Source organism: Poecilia latipinna, unplaced genomic scaffold, assembly GCF_001443285.1.
Source record: "Poecilia latipinna isolate Pla-1442-1.1 unplaced genomic scaffold, P_latipinna-1.0 Scaffold243, whole genome shotgun sequence".
Classification (NCBI taxonomy): domain Eukaryota; kingdom Metazoa; phylum Chordata; class Actinopteri; order Cyprinodontiformes; family Poeciliidae; genus Poecilia; species Poecilia latipinna.
Window position 1 is genome coordinate 59395 of NW_015112859.1, and position 19615 is coordinate 79009.

General features: G+C 38.7%; 1 protein-coding gene across 4 annotated transcripts; it reads left to right on the plus strand.

Moving 5' to 3' along the window:
* The first annotated feature begins 737 nt into the window (after nt 1-737).
* rufy3 (RUN and FYVE domain containing 3) lies at nt 738-18379 on the plus strand. Of its 4 annotated transcripts, none has more exons than XM_015032493.1 (18): nt 738-1283; nt 6856-7029; nt 7104-7221; nt 7300-7401; nt 8170-8293; nt 10041-10105; nt 11005-11070; nt 11161-11230; nt 11316-11405; nt 12000-12071; nt 12894-13061; nt 13636-13733; nt 14622-14741; nt 15661-15772; nt 15842-15921; nt 16001-16028; nt 16179-16256; nt 16467-18379. In XM_015032493.1, the coding sequence occupies exons 1-18, from the start codon at nt 1010-1012 to the stop codon at nt 16608-16610; spliced, it is 1983 nt and encodes a 660-aa protein (XP_014887979.1). In that variant the 5' UTR covers nt 738-1009; the 3' UTR covers nt 16611-18379. The 4 variants fall into 4 exon arrangements, with proteins under 4 accessions (XP_014887979.1, XP_014887981.1, XP_014887980.1 ...); XM_015032494.1 differs by lacking the exon at nt 738-1283 and adding an exon at nt 3768-4447; XM_015032495.1 differs by lacking the exons at nt 14622-14741; nt 15661-15772; nt 15842-15921; ... (1 more) ...; nt 16179-16256; nt 16467-18379 and adding an exon at nt 13879-14495 and having other exon boundaries at nt 744-1283.
* The last annotated feature ends 1236 nt before the right edge of the window (nt 18380-19615 follow it).

Here is a 19615-nt window from a genome sequence, read left to right on the forward strand (position 1 = left end):
TATTAGGGTGAAATCACTTATTAACATAGGATCATACAGGGTTTTTTTCTCTCTTATTAAGAAACACATTAATTTAGAAACAACAACCCAATTTACTTTGATTGATGTTTTGAAACAATGAAATGTAACACACATGCAAAAAAATAGAAAATAAGGAAGGGTCAACACTTTGTCACACCACTGTATAATGATTATGTTGAATTTGTTTTCTTAAGTAAATATAAGAAGAAAAAAATATAATGCAATTTTCGCCAAATCTACTTCTTTTTAAAAGTCATGTGTCTCCTCCTGCTGTACAGTTTAGGTACTACAAATTTAGCAAAAAAAAATAAAAGCCCTGGTCTTAATTTTAAGACAAAGGCATTACCATTGTTATGACTGAAACGAACATATATTCAGTACCTAAAAAATGACTTATAAAAATTACTCAGGATAACAATAGTGCCATTTTCGAATCTTTTTAATCTTGCCACACACAAGATGGCCGACACACTGACGTATTATCTTTCCACGGGGCGTCTGCTCGATGTCGCTCTCAGGCCCCGCTAATATCAAACCTTCCCCGGTTTACACATGTTCCGAAATATTTGCTCTAACACGCTTATCCTAAAAAATAAACATAACTCTAACCCTTCATTTCTTACCTCAAACCTAATCCCTGACCGAAAAATATTTTAGAAGGCCTGAAATATTAAACAGTTGATTCTCTTTGCGCATGCGCTGTTCCAAAAAGGATCTCAGAGTCGCGGCAACCAACGGAAGAGCGGAAAGTCTCGCGAAAATTTTCAGATTTGACCAAAATGCCAACACACAGCTGTTTCCGGGTCAGGAGGAGGTTCTGGAGAACAGGACGGAAGGTGGAATGATCGCTGTGGAGCTTCTAAGAGCACACCGCTTGATAGAGCTATCAATTGCTTAGCTAACCGCAGCGGGTGAATGATTCACAGCAAACCGCAGACGGACAGCCCAGCCGTCGGTCACATGAAGAGGGTCTGACCGTACGCAGAGGATGGCGGAGCGGGGACAGCCGACGGGAGATTTACCTCCGCAGTCAGCTGCAGAGGTCTCACAAAGTTCTGGGACGAGCAGACAGAACTCCTCGGATGAAAACGGACATGTTGTTGAGAGTCCGGACGACGAGACTCTGTCCCCGACCTCGGTAATTTACTTCAAGGAAGCTTTGAACTCGTCAAATGTGAAGTTTGGGATGCCAGCGCCCGTTCCACCAGCACCGCTTCGACAGTATGACTTCAGGATCGAAAGAATCGACTCAAAGCGGAGAAGTGAGTGCTTAAAAACTTTATTAAAGCTTCAGAGTGGGGCTGTAGGTAGCATGAGCTCCTCTGATGTGACCTGATGTTACCTTACTTCCCTAAACAAACATGACTCAAGAAACGTTGCTAATATTGGAACTGAGTCACAGGCGGATAAATCACTTCTCTTTATGGTGATTTTAGTGACTCTCAAAGATGCACAAAGACATTTTCCACTAGCATTTTCAAAAATGTTCGATTCAAATGGAAAATTTTGCATATAATTAATGTAGAAGTGTGTTGAACCACCTCTTGATTCAGTTTCAGTCATTTTTAGTCAGGGTTGACAGATCTGACGGACCTTCTCAATTCAAAACACAACGTAAAACCCGCCCAACTCCAAAAAACTACATTTCTGGATATATTTTACTGTATTCCGGAGTTGGGTTGTAGCTAAATTTACTTGAGTAACTTTTAAAAAAAAATATATCCCCTTGTACTTTAAATATACTTTAGGATTATTTTTATTGTGCTGTACTTTTTACTTGAATAATTTTATTATGAAGTATTGTTACCTTTATTTGAGTAAAATTTTGGATTTTCTACCCACTGAATGAAAAACGTGTTTAAACCAAAAAAATCATCAGACACAGACACACTCCTGCAGTTTTTGTTAAAGTTTCATAAGTTTTTTTATTGGTAGAAACTGATTTGGAAAAATGTTCTTTTGCCTGATTTTGTCATTTCATGTTACTGATATGAATTATTGTCATTTTTTCCATTAAAATACCAACATTTCCACTTAACTTTATATTTTTGTCAGTCTGCCGGTGTAATTTTTAAATATTAAATGATTGATAATTTGATCTGTTACTCAGTACTTGAGTAGACTTTTTAACAAATACTTGTTTACTCTTGCTTGAGTAACTTCTTGAATGTCTACTTTTTACTTCTACTTGAGTAAAAAGTAGAAGTAGGAGTAGTGCTACTCCTACTTGAGTGCAATTTTTGGGTACTCTACTCACCTGGGTTGTATTCTGACCAGAACCAGACCCAATTGGCTCTGTAAAGGTCTTGACTCTTTGAACACAATGAGTTTTCTGTGGATCTATGTCCAATTTAAATCATGAAGTTGTTTAGTAGTTTTACAATACTGCTAAACTACCTAACTGAGAAAATGTCCAAAAGTCGGATATTTGTGTAACTCAGAAATGTCTTTTGTTTTCTCAAACATTTCTGAAATTCATCCCAAACTTTCTCAGTTTTTTTCAGATGTTTTTTCTTTAAAAACATTAGCACTAACATTAGCGTTAGCGTCTGTGGTGCTGTTACACGTTTAGCATTTGGATGCTATTTTAGGCTTGAATAGCTTCTCCAATAGGCAAACTCATTTCAGCACAACTTGAAAACAACAAAAGTCTTTTCCAGTGTCTCATCAGATCGTTTTTAGCAGCAAACATTAACACCCAATGGGCCAAGAGAAGAAGTTTTGTCATCCATTGCTGCTGTTTGCGGATGTTGCTTGATACGTAGCAGAAATACAAAGGTGATGGGCAGAACCATTAATAGCTTTACAATTTTTAACTTGTCAAAATCTATTTAATTAGTTAAATAGCATTAAATTCTTGTCCCTTCTCAATAAGGTGGAATGATCACTGTGGAGTGTCTGATCTCAAAAGCAGACTTTTGGAGGTCGGGGATCGTTTGTTTTGATTGATTGAAAACTTTTTTGGACCTAAAGCCCTTAATGCTCAAAACTGTCTTTCTATTCCAGAACATTTCTGAATTGATCTAAGAATTTCAGATTATTTTTCCTAACAAATATTTGACTTTTCAAACTCAGAAATTTCCACATATCTTTTTTCAAAACATTTTTGAGGTTCATGTCTAAATTTCTGAAATTTTTTCTAGCTATTCCCGGATTCACAGTCAGTCAAATTAATTTGTTTTTCTTAGAAAGTTTCTGACATAAATTTCTAATATTCTGAAGGGGGTATTTTTTGCAACTTTTGGAGCTCAAAAATGTTGAGCTCAATCTCAAAAATTTTGAATGTTTTGTAGCACGTATTTGACTTCAATCTGAACAATTTCCAACTTTTTATTTTTTTAAAAAATTTCTGAAATTAATCTAAAATATTCTCAGTTTTTTCTATCAATATTCTTGACTTTTCAAGGTCAGATATTTCCAAGGTTATTTTTAGACAATTTCTGCAATAAATCTCAAAATTTCTGATTTTTTTTGGCAGATATTTGCTCTTCTTCTTTTTTTTTCCTATCTACAGACGCCTCAATCCACTGTCATACATCATAAAACCTGTATTATGAGCGTCGGTTATGAAGTGTAATTTGTTGTAGACTAATGAACCCTGCTGCTCTCCGCTGCAGCCGGTTCTGTAATTGAGTTGCCACGACGACAGGCGGCTGCTAATGCTCAGCTGAATCATTAGCATTGCTTTGTTACTCCAGAGACCCCCGTCTCCCCTGTTCTCCTCTCTGTCTTTACGCATGCACCATCTGCTCACATGATGAGCGTGTCGCCGTGCCCAGCACCGCTGTCGGCCATCTTGGTCGACACCCACCTAGTGGAGTCACTGCGGTGCACAGGCAGCCCAATCAGAGGCGGCCGGTGCTGAGCTGACTGGAAGAGGGGCTGGGATTTTTTTTTGTTTTTTTGTAATGGTGTGTTGTTTTTTTTCACAACACTGTGCTCTGTTGCATTTTAAACGACCGGTCTGCACAGAAGGGAGAATAAGAGGCTGAAGAGGAGGAGGAGGAGGAAGAGCGGAGGCCCCTCTCAAGACAGCAGCTTATTTCATCCAGTTGTATCGAAGAGGAGGGGAGGATGCAGACCTAAAGAGGAAGAGGAGCAGCTCTCCCCCAGACACCTGCCTCTTCATCGTCTCCTCTCTTTCTCTCGGTCTCCATCCTCTCTGGAACAAAGGCCATTTTCCTTTTTCCTTTCTCCTTTTCTCCTCGCCGCTGCCGTGTTTTTTGGCCCTGCGAACGCTGAGTCATCATGTCGGACCTGACGCCTCAGAGCGAGACCCCGACCCCCACCACAGACAAGATCACCCAGGCCGCACGGGAGACCATCTATCTCTGCAACTTTCGTGTTTCCGTCGACGGCGAGTGGCTCTGCCTGCGCGAGCTCAATGACATCTCTCTCACACCGGACCCCGAGCTGGACCACGAAGGTAACGAGGCGGACGGGCTCCTGCTGATTACTCCTCCACCCCTCCGTCAGGGCGTGGCGTTTTCACAAAGAGCGGAGACGCTGCGTGTTTGAGCTGTGTCATCATGGGCTTCCTGAGCGTTACACAGCAGCATGACGCCACCAGGAAGTGCTGCCGTCGTATCCAGAATAAAAACAAAGCTGGACCAACTTCCTCTGGGGAGACCATTTTAAATGCAGATCTGGTGGCAAAACATGGCACTAAACGTCATAAATACCAAATTATCACCTCATTAAATTAATGGCCTACGTCATTTTTTGACAAAGGTGATTTTTGTTTTTTTGCTTAAATTATCAATCATCTTTTGGCAATAAACAAGTGGTGATTTTTTTTTTTTTTTTAGATTTCTTTTTGCAAAAATCACTTTTGAAAAAAATGACTTGTGCCATTATTTTTGGAAGGTGGTAAAATACAAAATAGCTAAACCGCTTAGGGCTAAAATGATTAATCGTGATAAATCAACTATTTGAAATAACTGTCAACTAATTTAGTAATTTAATCGTTAACTAGTGTATACATACTCAAAAAAGACAGTTTTCTGAAAAAACAACACACTCACAGCAATAGTTAAGCCAAGACTGCACAAAAATGTAAATCCATTTAGCATTAAAGATAAACATTTGTCTATAGATATGTCTACACAGAACTCAAGTGTCAGATTTAGCTTCACCTGGTTCAAATCCTGTAAAGAAACTGCACCTTTTGCTAAACAATTATTAATCAATTAATCAAAACTAGTCAGCAGATCAGCCCTGCGATGTATCGATAAGTGAAGCAGAAAGGACTGAGCTTTCCTCATGTGGATGTTATTTTTTTAAGCTTTAGCTGCATCTTTGCTTTGCTAATGATCCAACATTCCCCAGAGTAATCCTGCTATTGCATTTTAGGTCATAAAATGTTTATTTTCTTATTTTAAAAATAGAATTTAAAATCTTTATTTGCATTTTGTAATGTATTTCTAATATTGTGTGAGGTTTAAGAGGCTAAATGAAAAATCTGCAGAATGTGGCAGTTTTTTGATAAATCAATTAATCGTCAGAATAATTGATTAATTGAATACTAAAATGATTATTTGAGCTGATTAGATCAAATACCCCACAACTCAGCATATAACAGCTTCTTACACTACTTTGATTCATCGATCAGGTTTTACTGATCAATACCAATTTTTATGACATGACGATAAAAAGTGCATCAACAAAAATGCTGATAAATGCATTTAGTGACAAATGAAAACCAGATTTATCAGTATTTGATCTGCCCACCAAGGAAACATGAGTCAGTTTCCAGATCTGAGTCACCTGATTTTAAACGTGACGGTGCCACAGAATGACCTGTCAGCAGATCGTCTCATGTTTCATAAAACCACCAATAAATTCGATTAACTGAACTTTGCTATGCAGAAACGGGCAGTTCAGATTCAACGTGGCTACACTTTAAATTTATTTATGAAACTCAAATATGGCCCAGCAGAGATGATGTAAACAAGTTATAGCAGTGTGTATAATTTATTGGTTCTTAGTCAGAGCAGGGACTTAAAAAAATTAAACATTTTAACACAGTTAATCCCATTGGAACCTTTGTATTTGCGTGTTTCTGGTACATCCATAAATCTGATGCACAAGCGACATCTGCAAACAACAATGGATGAATTTCTTGCATTTTTTTGTGGTAATTGTTTTTTTTCTGTTGAATTCTTGTTTGTAAGCTGCTTTATTAATTGAGACAGATTAAATCTGGACATTTATCACTGGGTTTTCCTACATCCTGGATGTTAATATCAGTGCTTAAAAGTATCTGTTCAAGCCTGTTTTCATGATTTAGTCCAAAGAAAATGTAATGATGAAAACAGTCTATGAATCTTTAATAACACAAACAATTGTGACATGACTGAACAACAATAATTGGCACTAGAATAATTTTACTGCAAGTGCTGATATGAATAATTGATTCAAAAAGGCTCAAACTAGATGGAACAATACTAAGAAAAACAGTTGAAATGTAATAAAATTACTTTAAAACAGAAATATATGTGATCAAATTGAAAAGAGAAGAGTTCCAGTTTTCTCAGAATTCTGAATTTTTTCCTCTAAATTTAGATTTGTTTCTCAATTCTGACATATTTTCTCAGATTTCAGAATAATCCCAGTATTCTATTTTCTCAGAATTCTGACTTTAATCTCAGAATTCTGACTTTCATCTCAGAATTCTGACTTTAATCTCAGAATTCTGACTTTTTTCCTCTAAATTCTGATTTTTTTTCTCAAAATTCTGATTTTTTTTCCCCTAAAATGTCAGACATTTTCTTCTCAGAATTCTGACTTTTCTTTCTCAATTCTGCCTGTTATTTTTTCTTTCTCCATTTTAAGATCCCAAAGACCCGATCGCCATTGAAAGGCTCAACTTGATGAACATGGCCAAGCTGAGCATCAAGGGCCTGATCGAGTCGGCGCTCAACCTCGGACGCACGCTGGACTCCGACTACGCGCCGCTCCAGCAGTTCTTTGTCGTCATGGAGCATTGCCTTAAGCACGGACTAAAAAGTAGGTTTTGTCGTCATAACCATGTAAATGGAAGCTAAAGGCTGAATGAACTGACGCTGTGGGTCGGTCACCAGGTAAGAAGACGTTCCTGGGGCAGAACAAGTCGTTCTGGGGGCCGCTGGAGCTGGTGGAGAAGCTGACCCCCGAGGCCGGAGAGATCACTGCCAGCGTGAAAGACCTGCCTGGGTTAAGGTGAGTCTGTTTGCTGGTTCCAGTCAGACGACCAGCTGATGAACCGAGGCATGAAACCCGATGTCTGTCTGACCCCAGAACTCCGCTGGGAAGAGGCCGGGCCTGGCTGCGCCTGGCCCTGATGCAGAAGAAGCTCTCCGACTACATGAAGACCATCATCAACAGGAAGGACCTGCTCAGGTGGGGGCATGATGTCACATCCTGCAGCCAGCTGTCAGGAAATGGATCCTTCAATCAAGCTTTGTTTTCCACTCAGAGCAGTCTGATTGGCTTGTGATGGTTTTTGGTCGTCTTGATTGGTTTTTCTCTAAGCTTTTTCTCATTTTAAGGCCTTCGGCAGAGAAAAACACATTTTGACTTTAATCTCAGAATTCTGATTTATTTTCTCAGAATCCAGACTAATCTCTGAAAAAGTTACAATCCTGACTTTTTTCTAAAATTCAGACTGATCTCAGAAATGTGACTTTTTTCCTCTTTATGCTTTTTTTAAATCTTCACAATTCAGATTTTATTTTTTAAATACCGACTTTTCTCAGAGTATTTTTTTCCTCAGAATTCTGACTTTAATCTCAGAATCAGAATTGTTTAAATTATTTGTGCAAAACTCAAATCTACCAACCAAATTTGGGAAACATTTTGTGTATAAAGTGCATCTTTACAAATCAGATAACAAAAGAAGAATCTATTATGTGGATATTTTCAGATATTAATTACATAATTGACACATCTGAAAATCTTTGGTTATTTACTTGGATCTATTTGATATAAATAGACACAGAATCTATATTTTAAATTTTTTCAGTGTCCCTAATCTTTTCTTTGAAGACTTGATGACAGTAGTTTTGTTTTTATCCTCTGGATATTTCTCCTGCATGTTTAGTCAGTTTCTTACAGTGTTTGCATGAGAAGCATCTTTTCCTAAAATCGCCTCTCGTTGCTGCCTTGCAGTGAGTTTTACGAGCCGAACGCCCTGATGATGGAGGAGGAGGGCGCCGTCATCGCCGGGCTGCTCGTCGGCCTGAACGTCATCGACGCCAATCTGTGCATGAAGGGGGAGGACTTGGACTCGCAGGTCGATTAGCTTCCACTTCACCTTGCAGCTGCTGAAACTCAAAAAAGATTAGAGTAGAATGACAGAAACCAAACCTGAGAAACCAAAGTTACTTTACATACAGCACTGTCTGTTATCGGTTCTATACATTGAAATGTCCAACAGTGAAGCTTCAGTAACTCAAACCGCTGAAGAATCTGGTGTCACTTTTCTAATCTGACAGCCTGTTGACTCGGAGGGACGCAGTTTCACTTCAGATTTCTAAAGAAATATTTTAAAACGTTGAAGTGAAACCTCTCAGAGCACAAACCTCTTTCTAATTTGAGGCTGCTACAGTATTTACATAAACTTTCACGTTTCCTTATTTCGCCCTGGTCCTTATTTTCTATGGGTGTAACGGCACATCACCCAGGGCGCCATTACAGCGGGGTTTCTGCAGCTTACACACATGTCCAGTGAATGTGTGGCTGGTTTTGTAGTAATGTAGGCTGCTTGTATACAACTGGAGACGTTTGTATTTTATTTGGTAAAATAAAATCTTAACAAGTATTTTTGGTCCAGTTTCTAGAGCAAATATCTTAATACACTTAAAATAAGACAAAACTAATTTATAGGCAACTTTCCAGCAAGATATAGGAGCTTGTTTTAAGTAAACAGTTCTTTAATACTCATGAAAAAGTTCTTGTTCCATAATCAGATAATTTCACTTATAATATGGGAAAATTGTCTGATTATAAGTGAAATAATCAGCCAACTGCACTAATAGTTTTTCATCAACATTAGGGAATTATTGACTGAAAACAAGCTCCTCTATGTTGCTGAAATGTTCCTTATGAGTTAGTTTTGTTGTACTTTAACGGTACTAAGATTTTAGACATTAGAAATTAGACTAAACATATTTGGTAGGATTTTGTGTTTTTGCAGCGTAGTGCGTGAAATAACATTTAATGGTTCCTCTTTCTAAAGAATTGGGACGGCATTCGATAATTTCCTGGATTGACCAGTTTAATGAGAGATTATTTAAAGCAGTGTTTTTCAATCCTGGTCCTCAAAGCACACTGCCCTGCATGTTTTAGGCATTTCCCTACTTCAGCACAGATGATTTTAATTGATGGCTGATTAACTGACTTTTGCTGAAATCTAATCATCTGAATGGGGTGTGTTAAAGCAGGGAAACAACTAAAACATGCAGGTCAGTGTGCCTTGAGGACCAGGGTTGGGAAACACTGATTTAAAGCACAGTTGGAGATCTATGACTCCTTCATTATTTTTGTGGAACACAAAAAAATTATTTTCAATGCTTTTTTTCCAGGTTTGGGACTTTTACATGTTAATTTTGATTAAATACATAGATTTTAGCTCGTTAAGTCACAATTTGTTTTTCTTTTTTTTACATACAAATGTCTTGAGCCGGAACCTTTGTATTTGCGTGTTTCTGGTACCCCCATAAATCTGACGACACAGCTGTTTCTATCCAGCTGTTCCAGTTTCTATCTTTTTATTTCAAAACTTTAAAGTCAAAATGTTGCTTTTCCAATCTAATTGAATTTTATTATAAAGCACTTTTAAAAATATACAGCAGATCAAACTGCTATACAGAAAAAATACATTAAAAAGAATAAAATATAGAAAAAAAAAGATAAAACATTGAGGCTGCCAATATAACCTCAAACCTTTGAAACAGGAGAGAAACTGCTGTTAGGATGTGTTCTTTGCTTTTTTAACTTTGGGAACTGAACCTTTCCTTCTTTTTGCGCCACACGCCCAGGTCGGCGTCATCGACTTCTCCATGTACCTGAAAGATGGAGGACACAGCAGCAAGAGTGCAGAGGGGTGAGCGTCACTGCCTGACCTTTGACCTTCAGGTTCTCTGTAGATTAGAGAGAACTCACAATGAATTCAAACTGAGTTGTTTTTCATTTATTAACATTATCTGGTGTGGGAATGGTTCAAATCTGTTATTGAAAACCTAAAATTAACCGTCAAGGTTATCAGAGCCAATCTAATTGAACAAAAAACTAGCGAAATAGCAAAAACTGAAATTGAGATTTTCATTAACTGAAATAAATAAAAACAGTAATTAATAAGGGAAAAACTGTAACTAACTGGAATTATATTGTGCCTTTGTAAAACTAACTAAAACATGCTGAAGTTATAGCTATAAAGACTTTTGTTTTTGTGTTTATGAATCTATGTATTATGTTTTTTTATTTGAAATCACTGAAATCCTTTCAAACTGGTGCCGTGACCTTTCCTGTTTTATCTACAATTTTTACTTTATGGCGTAGTTTTTTATTTTTGAATTATGAGGCGGAACTTTAAACATCTGCTGCTCAAGTTACTCAACATGTTGTTGCTAGGTAACCAAAGAATGAGTGAGTTGCTAGGTAACCAAAGAATGAGTGAGTTGCTTGGTAACCAACGAATGAGTGAGTTGCTTGGTAACCAACGAATGAGTGAGTAAATGCTGTGTGGTTCTGGACTGGAGCTCATTGAATATTCTGTATTATCTGTTGATGTCGATCATATATGTCTATCACGATAACTATTATTATTGATTTATCAGCCTTTCAATCTGATATGAAATTTATAGTTTTTTTTCACACAAGCAGTTTATGTCAGTTGTCAGCAAATTCTGATGTGAGCTTAACGGCTGTCAATATCTAACCGGAGGTTGCTAGCTCTCTTAGCATCTTCACATGGATTAAATCCCTGTTTTTACCTCCTTCCAGTGACGGTCAGATCACGGCGATCCTCGATCAGAAGAATTACGTTGAAGAACTGAACAGACACCTGAGGTTAGCCCCGATAAACTGATCGTTTTGCTCTTTTCCCTGTTAGGCTTCACAGCTCACACCACTCTGTTTTCTGACTGTTTCTGTTTATAGTGCATCGGTAAATAACCTCCAGGCCAAAGTGGACGCTCTGGAAAAGTCCAACACGAAGCTGACGGAAGAGGTGCAAGTTCAGCCTTATTGTTTCAGCTGCAGAGTGAAATAAAAATCAGATTTTTTTAATTTAACGGTCTTTTGTGTCTTTGCAGCTTGCAGTGGCAAACAACAGGATCATCACTTTACAAGAGGATGTGGAGAGAGTTAAGGAAGAGACCTCATTTCAGCAGGAGTCCAGGAAGGTGAACACATTTTTTCCTCATAAATAATCTTTTAATTATTAGCACTAATCCATCAATCAGTCGACCAATTTTCTCTGATCGGTTCTCAGCCATCATCAGTAAATCAATTCCATAAAAACTGCTCAAACATTTTCTCAGGTTTTAAAGGAATCAGTGCAGTGATGCTTTAAAATATGCATTTAGGTGCATTAATGAAGCAGCTTTAACACTGATGCAATGAGTAAAGCAGATTTCTGTGGACAGACGTGTAAATCGCAGATTTAAAACAAAAAAAGGCTCCTGTATATTTGCCAGATTAAAAAACCCAGCAAACCATACACAAATTTTTTCATCTTGTTCTGGATTTTTTATGTCTTTTCAATAACAAGAACAGAATTTTCTCACTCTTGCTTAATTTTGATAAGCTATCAAACCAAAATGGTTTCCATTCCAACTAAAGTCTTGTTCTACTATTAAAAGAAAGTCAATTAAAAAGCAAAAGCCTGGATGAAAACTTTGTGTTTTAATCAGTAAAAACTTCACCAAACATCACCTAACTGTGATCAAGGGCTGCGTAAAATTGTTCCAAAGGCCACAATTTTCTGTTTTCCCCAGGCATCGTCAGCGGACGGACAAGTGCTGGGTGAAACCCGGAAGCAGCTCAAAGAGGAAACTCAGCTCCGACTGGTGCGTTTTTTTAAACTTTGACCCTTTTTGTTGGTGTTTGAACAGTAAAAATATTTCAAATACATAATTCACATCTGACATCACACTTCTGGGGCCTTTGTAGCTGACAGCCATCTTGGTAGGTATCCGTAACTAACTGTCGTCACAGTTGCTATGGAGTTGCTATGATGACAACAGTAAACAAGCCACAAGCTTAGAACCAGCTCTCGCCTCATTCCTGTCTAATTTATAAACAGTACAAGTACTTTACAGCTGTTACTCGATATTATATTTCAGTACTCTACTCCCTTCTGTGTAATACTAAGATAAATGTCAGGGATATTGACTGTAGAACTAGCAAAGTTAGCTTTACTAACGTAGCTTTTATCTGCTAGCTAAGATGGACGTGTAGCCTACATGTTTACTACATGTACTTACTCTGCCAGAACCTTGTTATTCACATGAAGAGTTCATTCATCCTTTACAAATCCATTTAGACTTTGATTGTATGTGGCCATGGACTTCAGGCGAAGCTCCTCCTCCATGTTCTCTTCATGTTTACTAGTGAACTGTGTCGTCAGAAGCAGCTCATCCGCGTCGTCCGACATGTTTATATTCTCCATCTTATACGGATCAATCCCAACAGCAGCCATTTTGTTGATTTTTCTCTTGCACATTGATCAAGAGTGTGTGTATACTTTCTTTTTGTTGGTTCACTTATGCTTTGCGCTGCACTTGCCTACCAAGATGGCGCGGATCACTTCCGGTTCAGCCTTGTGGGACGTGTGTGTAAAGCTTTGGGTGAGTCTGGGTTGTGTATCTGAAGTTGAAGCCGATCCGCAGGACGTGGAGCGGGAGCTGGAGGTGCAGATCGGGATGAAGCAGGAGATGGAGCTGTCCATGAAGATGCTGGAGAAGGACATCTGTGAGAAGCAGGACGCTCTGGTGGAGCTCCGGCAGCAGCTGGAAGACCTTCGAGCAATCAACCAACAGCTCAGCTACAAGTCACAGGTCAGGAAAAATCTGTGTGAACATTTATACAGTGAGAGGAACCGAGGGGGGACTCCGGTCATTAAAGGTGACCCATTATGCTTCCTTGAACAGGGTAGGATCCGTCTAGGGGCGTTAAAAACATGTCCGTTTCATCTCCTTTCAGGATGAGCTGTTTTAGGGCCTCTGTCATTTAGATCCAAGCAAGTTGCTGCTGGCCACGCCCCCAACTCAATGTTTACACTCAAAAAAACGGCTGATTAGCAATTATACAACCGTACATCTCAGCTTGTTAAATACTTTGTCCACTGGCAGAATTTCACTTAAACAAGACATTTTTACCATCTAATAAGTGAAGTAATCCACCAAATGAACTAGATCTTTTTCACCAATATTTAGGAAATATTGACTTTAAAATAGTTTCTATATGTTGCTGAAAAATTACTTGTAAGTTTGTTTTGTTTGTATTGAGATATTTGCACCTTAAACTAGGCCGAAAATACTTTGTAAGATTTTGAGTAATTCTGAACATTCTGTAAATGTTCAGAGTAATCGTTTATGTTCCCACACCGTGTGACTGTCGGATCTTCCTCAGAGCGCAGATGTGAGCTCGAAACAGAAAAGTGAAGCCATCGCTCGGCTGGAGGAGAAAATCAGCCAGATGTCCGGCACCGTGAAGCAGCTGGAGAACAGGTGAGAACACCTGGACGTTTTCCACAGGATGTGTTCCTCCTCTGAATCTTTCACCGACTCAAACCTCTCGCTTCCTTCTCTCTCCATTTCCATTTTATCCCTTTTTTTTTTACCCATTTCTTCCTCCCTTCACTTCCTAACTCAGCGATAAAGATTTGGTGAAGCAGGCCAGAACCCTGAGCGCCGCAGCAGGGAAGCTGCTGCAGCAGCAGTAGCAGCTCTCAGAAACATGCGTCCAAACATGCAACCCTGCCTAATATAGACATAACCAAACTAGGATGTTACCTTTTCTGTACGACGCTCGTTTGTTGTTGATGATTTAAAACCCCACATCCTCCCTGCAGTGGCTCTCCGGCTTTTATTATAGCGCCCCCAGCAGACGTGTTTGCAGCGTCAGACTTCTTCACAGCTCTGCGTTAACCATTTATTTTTTGGCAAGTGAACGCCATCGTGTTTCAAAGAGCTGATGGACTGATGGAGGATGAGTGTGTCAGCAGAACCAGATATTTGCTTGGTTGTGGTTTTATTCCAAAGAACTCGGATGTTCTTAGGGGTTTTTTCTTCTTTTTTGGCGGAAATAGAGGGAGAAACTGATGTTTTTCTGATATCTGACAGGTTTTGCTTTCATTCAGTGAGCTGCATGCAAGGGTCAAGATGACATTAGAAAAAGAGCAAAATGAATTAATTTTGAACTGTGTGTGAACATAACATTGCTGTAAACTGTAGTAACCACTAGGGAAATAAAGCGTTGAACAAAACGCAGCCTGCTTCTTCCTGTTTTCAGACTTTAGTTCTCCTCTTTCTGTCTCTCTGTTTAACTTTTAGTTGCATCTTCTCTTCATTTTATTTCGCCATGAGTTTGTTTTAACCCGATCACCCCACATTCAGATGCAAACAGGCCGAGAGGGAGCGGGATCTGGCCTTAGAGGCCAACCGGCTCTTCAAGCAGGACTTTGGAGACAAAATTGAGGGTCTGCAGGTGGAGGTGGAGCAGCTGCGCAGACAAAGGTGAATACCAAAGGTTTATTTAAAAAAAAATTTCAAAAGTTCTTTAGGTTCTGAAATGGCTCAAATAAATCACTGAGTCCAAAACTTTTGACTGAATCTGTGTGAAGTGTTCTGGTCCGAGCTGTTGACTCAATAATCACACTGCTGACGTTAGCATCCAGACTTTAATGGTCGCCATTAACGGTTCTCCTCACACAGCAGAATGAAAAAACTACAGCTCTAGCCCCGCCTCCCACTACCTTACACACATGTGCAGTATGCTACTTAGAACTGAACACGAGCACTGAGCCCTGAGGAACTCCACGACCAGCAGCGATACATGAACATGAGTCTCTAGATGTAAACCAGGATTAACTGTTTTACAGAAGAGGATTAGAGCCGCCCAAAAAAACTCTGACTTTAATCTCAGGATTCTTTCTGAGATTAACCCGAGATTAACCCGATCACGCCACATTCAGATGCAAACAGGCCGACTTTAATCTCAGAATTCTTTCTGAGATTAAAGTCAGATTTTTCAGATTAACATCAGAATTCTGAGATTAGTGGGTTTTGAGATTAAAGTAAAAGTTTTGAGTTTAAAGCCAGAATTTTGTCCTTAATCTTAGAATTCTGAGATTAAAATCAGAACTCAGAGATTAAAGTCAGAATTTTGAGATGAGTTGGAATTTTGTTTTTAATCTCCGAGTTTTGAGATTAAAATAAAAAATTTGAGATTAAAACCAGATTTTTTTTCCATCCCTCTGGCTCTAATCCTTTCTCACTCAAGCCGCTCCCTTCAAGCTCCACAAACTAAATTTACATCTGTACTCTAATCATCTTAAATTCTCGATTACCATCAATGCTAAACAAAGCAAACGGCTGTTTTTTTTTTTGTTGTTGTTTTTTTTTGTCTGTATTTAGACGCAGTTTTCTGTTTCAGATCTGGTCTGGAGCAGGAGCTGAGGAGAGAACGGGAGCAGAAGTTAAATCTGAGCGCTGCATCCAGAGCTTCTGCTCCGAGGAAGATCACGCATCCAGAGAGTCCTCCTAAGGTGAGTCCAAATCGTCAGCAGTCCCAACCAGGAGATGACAGAAATCTCAAGTTCTTCCTTCCACAACAGCTTCTTTCACAATCTACACCAACCAAGACGGCCCAGCCACTGGAAGGACTGGAGGAGAAAACCAGTCTGAGCTCCAGTCTGTGAGTCCACAGATCTACACTCTGTTTTAATATTACAGAATATTACATCACTTTTTCTAACTTGTGTCTCTTTTTTAAGCTCCTTGTCACATACTGAGGATGAGCAGGTGAGGCTTGCATGAGATCTTTGGAGGATTAGGGCTACTCAAGAAAATATTCTGACTTTAATCCTTGAATTCTGAGATTAAAATCAGACTTGAGACTCAAATATCCAGAATTGATTTAAATGTAAACCTTTCTGTTTGGTGTTGCTTCAGGAAGAGACGCTCCCTGAGGCCCCCCCGCCATACGTTTGCACCCTGTGTAAACAGGACGACTCCCTCTTGAGGATAAAGGTACAAACTGCAGGAGACAGTCTGGGACACAAAACAGAAATCAGCTAAAATCCCTGCATGTTACTGAACGTTGTATAAAGACTGCAAATAAGAAGTGAGAAAAAAATACATCTTCCAGCTCATATTTAGTAGCTACAGTTTTAATCAATCTTTTTTATTTTTAACGTATTGAAGCTAAATGTGGCAGCTTTTTTCCCCTTTCTCTACTAGAAACAATGCAAGAACTGCTTAAACTTCTTCTGCGAGAGCTGCGTCTCTCATGAGCTGCCGCTGCCTTCCTCCATCCTCCCGGAGACGGTGTGCGCGTCCTGCTACTCGCAGTTACTGCAGCAGTACGCGTCGGCGCCAACATGAGCCCTCGCAGAACAACCAGAGGCATTAAGACCCAAAAACCGGCACTGCAGGAAGCACTTTCCCCCTCAAATTGTCATGAAAGATCCTCTTTGGGGTGCTTTTTTTTAAACGTTCGGATGTTTGCCATGCAGGTTTTCAACCAGCAACACCTTCATTTGGTGTTACTGGTGACTTTCACTTCAACATAAGGGAAAATCGGCTGCAGCATAGCTGATAAAGGCACCAAACTGGATTTAAAATCTATTTATATAATCTCTCTCATTGTTTCTTAGTATAAAAATATGCAATGAATGGGATATTGCTGCATATTTCAACAGATATTTATCTTTTTAATTAATAAAAATGGAGAAACTGGATGTTATGTTGTATTTTGAGCTTCTGCTTTGCTTTTTGTAGCGTTTATCAGATCGCAGTTTCAGTTTTGGTCTCTGCATCAGATTTCCGCAGGTGCCCAGTGGGGACCATCCGTTAGACATTTTTTTTACAAATTTGGCCTAAAATGTTTATTTTAAACGTGAAAGAAGTGGCCACATGCTTCTCATTTCTCCCTATTTTGAGAAATTGCATTAGCCTTATATGTATTTTTTATGCTATATTTAGTATTTGGTGGCTAGGGTTAGCCCATAAACGCAGCATAGCTTAGCATAAAGTGGAGGTACCTAACTAGATTCCAGTTAACTACCTTGTTAGCCGTTTCACCAAACCAAGACACAGAAGCTGATTACTCCACATATGGAGCTCATAAGGACAAAAAATTGGTTAAATAATGGATCCTACATGTGCAATGGTTGCACAATTGCTCCAGATTAAATGCTTATCTAGATTTGATGTGAGACCCATAAAGACCTTTATAGGTTGCTCTATCGCCAAGCCAAAGCGCAGAAGTCAATTAGTCCAACTCTATGGTTTTCCTCATGAATATATCACATATAGGGCACACATGGACAAAAAATGGCTAAATAATGGGCACCACTTGGCCTTGTCCAATGGTTTGGCAATGACTCCAGATTAAATGTTTCTATAGGTCTGATGTGGGGCCCATTTGGGCCTTTGATTTTAACCAAATACCAAAAAGGATCTTCATAGACATCTAGATCTAGGTCTGTGACCCATCTGGGCACACAGTTATAACTATCCTGGAGCCAAATTCAGAACAAAGAAAGACCTTCATAGGACGCTCCATTTGGTTTCGCCATTATGAGACGCACTACGTTGGCTCCCATTGTCTGTGTAGTACCCACAAATCCTTATGGGGCCCACATACTTCTGATGACTGGTATATTGTAGGTGCTACATCTGCTAATGCAAGGAATAATGGTGTGTTTTATAATATAAAGGTCTGCTCTACCAAAATGGCTGCTGTCTGAATAAAACATGGAAAAAGCAGAGGTAGTAAGTGGTTAGTACCTCCGTCTGGGCCTCATTAAATCTGTCACTTACAGTACTGTTGAAGTGAGAGTGATTTTTAGGGTTGGAAAACATGAGGTTGTTACTAACTGGATGGAACAGGGTTAAGCTAGGCTGGAGATCTGAGTTTATGGTTAGAAACATGACCATTTCTTTCTTTGTTTATTCCTAATTAGCTTATTTTTTTCAGCTGTCACCAGACCAAAGTGCATCAACAATCTGCAACTGCAGTAAATATGCTAGATGGAGCAATCTAAATGAGCTAGCATGAATTTTGCATTTGGTTTATTGTGTTATTGCAAATGTACATGTGATCTGAAGCTACTTTTAAAGTAAATAATAAACTGGTATCCAATTATTACTATACTGTTGCATTATTTTTCATCTTGTACAGCAAAGTGAAATCCATTTAATTCATTAAACAGAGCTAATGTATGGAGAGTGTGCCAAATTACAATAACTTATGAAATAATTGAAGTTGAAAATACTGGATGTTCTGATGTCATTTCAAAAATCAATGTGTAGTTATTTTCTGATTTAATGCTAATTTCCTGTCCTGAAGTACATCATGAATTAATTTAAACTGTCAACTTCACCCATCAAACTCAGTGGGTGGAATTAAAACTGCTTCTTAAGAGATCCTGGTGTCTGATTGGCTGCTTCTGAAGAGACCCTGGTTTCTGATTGGCTGCTTCTGAAGAGACCCTGGTGGCCAATTGGCTGCTTCTGAAGAGACCCTGGTGTCTGATTGGCTGTTTCAAATAGTGAGCAAAGATAACTTTTTTGGATTTTGACTCTGAAGACAATATTTTCTATGAAGTGTAAAATAACTTAAAATTGTTGTAAAGTATTTACTACAAACTCCAGGTGACCAACTCCAGTTTCTATGTTTCCTAGTTTGGTCTGAAATATCACTAAACATGGAAGAAGCTGCCACAGACCATATGATGGTCAACGTTAGCTCCGCCCACTAACTGCAGCTAACGGTCTCTAGCGAGATATTTCAGTCCAAACTAGAGAAACGGGCTGGAATTCTCTACCCAAAGTTTTAGTAAATAAATTGCAATAATTGAATTGTGTTTCTAAAGTTATTTGTACTCATTCTAGCGAACATATCGGCCTCAAGAGTCATAGCTAACTCAAGTCATGTTGACTTCTTGCTTGAAGCAGCCAATCAGACCTAAGAGTCTGTCCTAATCCCGCCCACTGAGTTTGATGGGTGAAGTTGACAGCACAGTAACATCAAATATGTTAGCAAATAAAGAAATTATATCTAATTTTTAAAATGAAATTAAATAATTCGAGGCACATTAATGTATATATAAGAATTTTTTGTTCCAGTTTTAAGAAATTAATTACCTTTAAGTAATTCTTTCATAAGTTATGCATTTATTTTGATTTAGCACCTTTTAGTCTCCACCATAATATTCCAGAAAATATTTTAATCAAGAAATAAAAAAGCATTTAAGTGCCAGAGCTCTGACAGAATATGATTTTATAAAAAGGCATAAAGTTTTAGTCCCTACGACTATCAAAAACATCCTGCAACATTTCACCTTTAAACTGGAACATATTCTGGTTGGTTTTAACAAGATATA

Excerpts from the sequence above, each read along its gene's own strand:
- rufy3 (XM_015032493.1), top strand. The coding sequence starts at position 1,010 with ATGGCGGAGCGGGGACAGCCGACGGGAGATTTACCTCCGCAGTCAGCT. Across the intron at positions 7,030-7,103 it reads CCTTAAGCACGGACTAAAAA|GTAAGAAGACGTTCCTGGGG; the intron begins GTAGGTTTTGTC and ends GTCGGTCACCAG. Across the intron at positions 15,922-16,000 it reads ACCAGTCTGAGCTCCAGTCT|CTCCTTGTCACATACTGAGG; the intron begins GTGAGTCCACAG and ends CTCTTTTTTAAG.